Source organism: Aphanomyces astaci (assembly GCF_000520075.1).
Source record: "Aphanomyces astaci strain APO3 unplaced genomic scaffold supercont1.82, whole genome shotgun sequence".
Classification (NCBI taxonomy): domain Eukaryota; phylum Oomycota; class Saprolegniomycetes; order Saprolegniales; family Verrucalvaceae; genus Aphanomyces; species Aphanomyces astaci.
In genome coordinates this window covers 297,758-306,216 of record NW_009798345.1, presented here as the reverse complement: position 1 = coordinate 306,216, position 8,459 = coordinate 297,758, and the positions used below count along the sequence as shown (strand labels likewise).

The 8,459-nt window shown below is 49.4% G+C and overlaps 1 protein-coding gene across 1 annotated transcript; it reads right to left on the bottom strand.

Moving 5' to 3' along the window:
- Nucleotides 1-4,766: 4,766 nt before the first annotated feature.
- On the bottom strand, nucleotides 4,767-6,815 carry H257_16254 (hypothetical protein; the record flags this gene model as incomplete). The annotated part of the gene is made up of 4 exons (XM_009844625.1): nucleotides 4,767-5,054; nucleotides 5,264-5,704; nucleotides 6,047-6,520; nucleotides 6,621-6,815. The coding sequence occupies 4 exons, from the start codon at nucleotides 6,813-6,815 to the stop codon at nucleotides 4,767-4,769; spliced, it is 1,398 nt and encodes a 465-aa protein (XP_009842927.1).
- Between the last annotated feature and the right edge of the window lie 1,644 nt (nucleotides 6,816-8,459).

Here is an 8,459-nt window from a genome sequence, read left to right as displayed (position 1 = left end):
GCCGGTCGGTGTTGTTACGCCGACCCGGGTGTTAATGGGACAGTCTGACGCAGTGGCCTATTGCCAAGGTGTGGTCGACGAACTGTTCGGCGATCTGCTCATGCATGATGTCCTCGGATGGCTTGACGACCTACTGGGATACGATGGTACGACCACGGAGCTTTTGCAGTTGCTCCGACAAGTGCTGGGGATCTGCCACATTTCCGGTTTGAAGTTGCATCTGGGCAAATGCACATTTTACACGACCCGGACGATCTGGTGTGGGAAAGAAATTTCCGCCGAGGGTGTAGCGCACTCGCCGAGCCGAGTGCAAGGCCTGTGCGGGCTCGAGCCAACGCAGACCGCTGCGGACCTGCAGCAGTTCCTGTGTGTGACGAATTGGATGCGTGCGAACATCCCTCAGTACACCGAGCTAGTTGCCCCGTTGGCGAGGTTGATGGATATTGCGGCCAAAGCAGCCGACTCCCGCAAGAAAACCTCGTTGGCAAGAGTGGCATTGAGTTCAGTCGGATGGGCCGAGGATCATTTGACCTGTTTCGAGAGGGTCAAAGCGACGCTACAGCGCATAGTGCCTCTGTCCCACCAGGACCCTGATAAGATGGTGTGCCTCTACACCGATGCAAGCGAGGGGTTTTGGGGGGTAGTCGCAACTCAGGTCCCCTCCGAGCATCTCGCACTGCCTGCAAATAACCAGTGACACGAACTGTTGGCATTCCTAGTGGCGCATTCCGACGTTCGAGCGAGCGATGACTGATTGTCGAGAAGGAGGCGTTTGCGGTGGTTGAGTCCTGCAAACAATCTGTGGGCCGACCTCCTCAGCAGATGGGGCAGTTTAGCGGGGCCCGACCGAGGCGCCCGAATGCAGAAACTGGCATTAGTTTCCCCGTTACGTGCCGAGGAATTCGTATGGCCGACGGCGAATGCGATCACGGCAAATTACAACGTGAACACCCCGAGCGTGAGCGATGTTCGACCTGGAGCGCCGAGAAGAAATGTTTTTTGTCGGCCTCGGGGAAGATTTGGATCCCTGACGATGCGCTCGAGATGCAAGTGCGCATATGTGTGGTGGCTCATGCGGGTGTGGCTGGTCACCGCCTCGTGGAAGCACCAACTGCCTCGGAAGCCGACATGTTCGATTGGCCGACCCTGAAAGCCGACGTGAAGAATTTCGTCCGCGCATGTCTCCATTGCATGGTGGTCGACGGAGAGTCTGTGCCTCGGCCTTGGGGCGAAGCATTGCATGCGACCAAGCCCAACGAGCTAATCCATTTCGACTGGGTTTCGTTTCCGGAGGCCGAGGGTGGCCTCAAAAATGTGCTAGTCATCAAAGATGATATGAGCGGGTTCGTACGCCTCCACGCGAGTGTATCGGCAACGGCTGTCGAAACCGCCTCGGCGCTGATGAAGTGGTTCGGTCTGTTCGGCGTTGTGAAGACCTGGTTGCGACTGTGGGTCCCATTTCAAGAACGAACTGATTAACACGATGGGTCCGATGTTCGGGTCCATCGCCATTTTGTCCCGCCTCACTGCCCATGAGCGAATGGAATGGTCGAGGTGGTGAACCGAGTCATCGTGCGGACACTCAAGGCATTGTGCAGCGAGATGCGCCTGCGTCCCACGGAGTGGCCTATGGTGTTACCGCTAGTCCAATCGTCCTTGAACCAACATCCGTCCGACCATCTGGGCGGAATTGCACCTACGACAGCGTTTACCGGCCTCCTGGCGACTCCTCCATTGTCTGGCTTAGTCCATCCCGAGGAAGCCCGCGAAACTACCATCGACTGGGTGAAGATGGAGACTGCACGCCATATAACCGGGCTTGCCGAGGCGTTGTGTACGATGCACAAAACGGTAGTAGCAACAGCCGGCGTGAAGCGCGCGAAGGCCAGAACTCAGCGCAATGGCAAGCGCTCGGTTAAGTTCGCCCGATTTGCTTTGGGCGATTTTGTTCTCGTGGCTCGGGCGCTGCAGCATCTGGGTAAGTTATCCTTGCGTTGGAAAGGACCATGCCGTGTCGTGAAGGCGGTCTCGGACCATCTTTTGGAAGTGCAACAGCTGGTGCCACCAGGCGAAACGTCTTTGCACCATACCAGCCGCCTCCGGCTTTACTGCGAAGGCGGTCGAGACTTCGATGAAGACCTGAAGGAGCAAATTGCATTCGGTGATGAAGGTTTCTACGTTGAAGCTCTTCAAGACCTCCGTATCAGTGATGGTGCCTGGCAAATGAAGGTCAAGTGGCTCGGTCTCGATGATCTTGGGTCATCTTGGGAGCCGGCTCTGTCCATCTACGAAGACGTTCCAGTACTCTTTCGGCGCTGGACTATGAGCCGCCTTGATGATTACGGTGTGGGCGAAATGCTTGACGACATGGAGCATGAGTTTGGCCACCCGTTGTAGGGGGGAAGTGTTCTCGGTCGTGCCTCGGATCAACTACCCGTGCAAGTGTGTGTGCAGTTGACAGTAGGCGGGTTCTATTTTTAGACTTGCCGAGGGAGCAACTAATTAGTCCCTCGGTGGATCCTATTTAGGCCCAGGCTAGGACTTACCGAGCCTCCCTCGGTACACTGTAAGTGTATTGACACATAACCTGAATGACAATGAAGACACTGTTGGATTTGTCATCGAAGTCTACCGTCGTGAGCACGGTAGCTGGTTGTGCAAGCCGGCACAGACAACAAGTGCATAATTTATTTTAAATAATGCTAGCGTATACTTAGTACCCCAGTTCTTAAGTGCGAATTAGTCGCACCTAAGAGGTTGTAAGGACGATTACGTCTATAAAACTATTCACAAGGTTTTTGACGCCTACCAGAATGGTTCGGTCTTATGCCATCCATACCGGTGCGGTACGTCGGAGACAGTAGGTAAAGGACTAATATGAAGTGTGTATCCTATGGTCTCTAAACATAGGGAGTAAAGGTACAGCGGAAGTTGGCATGGTGATGAGCTATTTGATGAATAGGGCGATCGCTTTTCATCACTCTCAAATTGCCTTGGCAGTAGACACCCAAACTTACCCATGGTGACAATTCGCTACATCGTCTCGACCACCGTATTAATTGGCCTCTTGCTATCCACCATTGCAGCTGAAGGAGCAAGCACCCTGGAATTTACTACAGATCCCAACCCTACGGCCTTGGCCCCGAAAACAACCACCGCTAAACCATGCACGACCGAGGCTCCTTGTACCACGACAGCTGTTCCTGCGACTACCACAGCTGCACCCAGCATCACCACCAAGTCACCACTACTGCTACTCCTGCGACTACCGCGTCTGCACCCAGCACCACCACCAAGGCTCATTGCATCACCTCCAAGTCGCCTTTTACCAATACTCCTTCGACTATATCGGCTGCATCCAGCACATCGACGAAGGCTCCTGAAACCACCACCAAGTCGCCTATTACCATGACGGCAGTTCCTGCGACGACCACGGTTGCAACCAGCACCATCACCAAAGCTCCTTCCACCACCACGAAGTCGCCTGATTCCACGACAGCGGTTCCTTTGACTACCACGAAGGCTCCTGCTACCAAGTCGCCTTTTACCCAATGCGTTTAGGATCTTGCTTGACGCCATCACCACTCATGATGCGTCCGCACCACGTGACTTAGTCCGTGAACAGCTTGGTCTTGGCCGGACTCAACTTGAACCCGTACTGGGCCACTCGATCAAAGAACGACTGGAGGGCCTCCACGTACTCTTCCACTATGTCGGTGTACATGAAAATGTCGTCGATCCAGATCAGCATGTTCTTGTAGAGCAGGTCCTTGTAGCACTTCTTGTTCGTTGATTGTACCTAGAGGGCACTGTCCCCATGGCCTTGCATCACTCGGTCCGGGGTGTACACACATCCGTTCAGCATGAACGACAACTGTCCCAGCTATCTGAATGCAGTGGGAACTGCCAAAAGCAATTGGACAGGTCAAACACGCCCGTCGCTTCCTTGCCCCGTAGGTTCTGGAGGATGGTAGCTTGGAATGGCATTGTCCCTGCCTTCGGCACGCGGTAGTCGTTGGTTAACCGGTAGTTCTTGAGCACGTCATCGTCGCTCCACTTGTCAGCCGACTACAATGACTTGTGCCCATCTGGCTTGAGAACTGCGCTCACTGGGCCACACCACGCACTCTACTGGTTGCTCTTGATCACGCCTGCATCGAGTAATTCTTGTGTAAACAACTTAAGGAACCTCTCTTCCAGGAGGTTGTGCTTCCTCGGTAACGAGGAACACACCCATCCTTCGGGGTCACCTTCAGCGGCTTCATTTTCGCTGGTGGGTCTGACCCGTCGAACTTGAGTCGCCATATGTCATGCTTGCTGCGCACATCGCACAAGTACTTAACATGTTCCATTGTAAAGCTGTTATCGACTGCGCCGTCGATCATGCCTTGTAAGGCTTCCTCGACTTCATTCGTGGCTACAGGTAGCACCGCCTTCATGGTCGCGGCTCTGACGGTCGATCGCTGGGGCAAATTCATGCAGTCGCCACCAACTTCTTCCAGATCATCGCCATCCTCATCCACTTGTAGGTGCGCCACCTGTTCCAACAGGCGGTCGATGTCGATACCAATGGTCTTGAGGGTGTCGTCCGAGACGAGGAATTCGTCTCCATCGTTGACCACGTAGCAGCGGCGCTTGCCTGGTACCTTGACTGGCCCATCGGCCGTCTGCATTGTTAGCGTAAGGTCCAGGTAGGAGCTTGCTTCGAACGGCATCTGATTGCATGCTGTTCCCACAAATGGTACCGCCAACTTGACACCTTGAAGTTAGGGCTGTAACGCTTGAAGTACATCCACCATGGCTTGTGGCATAATGTTCTGGTATGCACCGGTGTCCGGGCAGTAAGGAACTTTCAGCACACTGTTCAGCCGCACCCAGCGCCCATCATCTTCCATGGTGGGCGGTGGGGGCTTCTTCATCTGCTTCGCTTTCATATTCGCTTTGCGCTCCCGCGCCTTGAACCGCTTGACGGCGTTCTTGCCCTTCTTCCAGCTTGTATCGCCGCTATCCCCGTCTTTTTTGTTGGGACATTCCCGGGCTATGTGTCCGGGCTGCTGGCAGACAAAGCATAGCATGCCGCGGTCATCCCGGCCTGGTGTAAATCGAGGGCGCCCTTCATCACACACAGCTTGGGCAGGACGGTCATCGTGTCTTCAGCGCGCATTAGCTTGCGGTCCGTACTTCGTGGCTGGTGGGTCCCCTGTTCGCTTCTAGGTCAACGGCGACCACACCGCCGCACTTCGTTCCGGCTTGATGTATCCACCTGGTGGACGTGGGTAATTTCCTCGGAATTCCCGCTGGTCTCGAACAGCTTGGTTGGCTTTCTTCGCATGTTTCGTAATGCGACGCCCTTCCGCTTTGAACCGTAGCTGTTCATTTGCTGATTGACCATGTCCGCATCGTGCGTTCGATCGAGCTGTTCGCGTAGGATGTCGGCAAAGGCCACCAGGTTGTTTGCCGGCATGATCTTCATTTGCTCTTCTACTCTGTCGAGCAGGTAGCTGGGTGTGACACGCGCTGCTACTACCTTCACGAACGTTCTCACCATGGTCGGGTCCTTGAGTTGTTGACGTAAACCGTTCTCGTCGATCACATCACCAACCCTCTCCATAAATGACACCAGGCTGCTGATCACGTCTCCATGGGGGTCGACACTCAGCGCCCGACAGTATGTTTGCATGTCTGACTTGGTGGGTGTCCATGCCTTCCATGTTCTCAGCACGGAGATAAGACGGCTCAAGTCGAGCCGTGTACACACGCAAAACGATTCGGCTCAATTCCTCATTGTTAAGTTAAATACGATACACATGGACTGAATACCTGCAATTGCCTCGTCCGCTGTGTGTTCCAAGTATTGCATGCGAAACTTATTACGAGTTTAACCATCGGTGGCGGCCACATATCAGATCGTTTCATGTCTTACCGCGTTGCATTGATATCAACGACTCTAACATGAGCCATCCTTTTGCAGTGGTCCATTTGTCGAGCAAAGAACTTCCAGGCTTGTCCGATGCCGTGTTCTGCGACCACACGTCCCTTGGTACACCAGGCGACTGGTCACGTCGCCATGGGTATCAACGCTCAGCGCACGACAGTATGTGTGCATGCCCGACTTGGTGGGTGTCCACTTGGTCGCTGGTTGCCCGACGATTTCCATGATGCGGTCACGGTATTCGTCCTCACCAAGTTGTTCCACAGGTACTCGCCACACATAAGTGCATGTAGCCTTCAGGAGGCAGCGGTCAGTGGATGGGATCCACCCCACAGCACTCCGTCGCCACTCGCCACCCATGAGTTGCGCATTTGCCAGTAGCTTGTCCTCATATGTTTCCCGCTTCTTCATCCATCTGACCAGGAAGATTCTGTCCATACAGGTGATCCGAGGGGTTGGACGTCTGTCACCACCAATGAAGGTCCACTGGGGTTGATTCTGGGCCTTCAACCTCCGCTGCTTGGCGTCGTTGGTCCGCTTGAATAAGGTCCCTATCCCGAGCTGCTTGGTAGGGTTGTGTCCAGCATCCTGCGATCATGAGCCGCACGCACCACTATGGCGTGGTCGACACGCTTTTCCTTTGGGGGACGGTTGGCCTAGTTGATTCGCCACCGCTCAGCTTGCTTACGCTGTTCTTCCTGGTATTCCTTTGCTTCTTCCTCGCTGTCAGGAGTATTGTCCAGTCGATTTCGTCGTTTCGCACGCAGGTTGGCTCGGGCGTCCGCCTTTTCGTCCACTCGATTCTCGGGCGTAGGGTAGTCTTCGTCGTTATATGCGCCTTCGATCGGCGGGCGTAGTAGTTGTGTTCCCAGTTAGGTCCCATGGTTTGGCCGTCATATCGTCGCCGCGATTCATCCCAGGTCATGGACGTCGTTCTCGCGCTACCCGTGGCCCTGTTCCCCTTGGCCAGCTCTATATAATGATTTGGAAAGTATTTTAAAAGATAAAAATTATTGTAAATGGTTATTAGAACAAAAGTGGTTTAAAAATTAACCTGAATTTGAAGCAGTAAAATAATCACTTGAAATTATAAATTCAATATCATTTACATCTGAAAAATATGAAAAATTATCAATAATGATTGCTGAATCTCATTTAAAAAAAATTACTTTCATTCATATCTTTTTGATGAAGTATTTGTCATGGATTTTTTAGAACATTATATAGCAAATATAATTTTGAACTAATTAAAATTAATCTTGAAGAATTATGTAAGGAAACATTCAAACCTTCAAGTGTTGAATATCAATTATCACTAGACCCAGAATATGAAGTTTAATTAATACAATAACTAAATGATATATTTTTATATATAAGCATCATGATTAAATAAGTTAACTCAGTTGTAGTACTCGGTAGGCTATCTATTAATAGTAAGACATTTTTTTCATATGTAATTGAATATCCATAATGAAAGTTGTACTTTTTACAATAATGACTATCACATCTCACATAAGATCGAAGCGTTGTTAATTCTCTACAAGTATTTGTATGGTCAAATTTCCAGAATGCTCGACAATATTCAAAATGGATATCTGCAAATTTTGAATTTTCAATAATCAAATCTCTTTCAAAATCTGATAGACTCATATAAGATTATATATTAGAGTAATAATAAGAAATACATTAAAAATTAAATAAAAAAGCATTAAATTGATTGCACTATCAAGATGGAACATGAATATCTAGTCAATATGTGATTTAACGTTTCGGGCAATGATATGGTATTTACTGTGGCTAATGCTACCATTCTTATAAAGCTCTTTAAAAAGAGTTAAAGCCTCTTTAATTAATATAGAGGAATTATTTACTGCGTTTATTTCACTAACTAAAATCCGGAGTCTCTTTTTGATTTTCATATTATCATTATTAATTAAATTTTCAGTGTTAGTATTAGACATATGCTTCTGCTTTTTGATAATACGCTCAATAATTTTCTTTTCATCAACAGCTAGATTAGAATAATCCCTTTCATCAAACTCGAGAGTGTTATCTATATCGACGATCATTTTTTTCAGTCATGGGCTAATTTGTTTAACTCTAATCTCATTGATGTTACTATATGGTCTAGATATCACTAATTCATTATTTTTTAGCTTTATTTCATTTAAGAACAAACTACCAAAATTAGCAGCTGAGCGAGAAGTTAATTGATCACCTGCTCGTACTAAGCTACCACCCTGTGCCTTTACAGCGCGGATAATATCGGTCTTAAAATAACCAACAAAATTATCTTTACTTTTATTTAAGAAATGAAACATACTATTTTGTATAGATTTTGATAATTTATCATGAATGTCAGCATATTTTACGTTGCTTTTATGCGTTAAATATGGTAAGTTAATCCAATTACCAGCTATTTTGTTGTCTTTAAATTTGCTAATAACTTCCTTTAAATCATTCTTAGTTTATATAGTATCTAGTACATTCACAACATTTTCAATTTCATTCTTCACATCATCAGGCA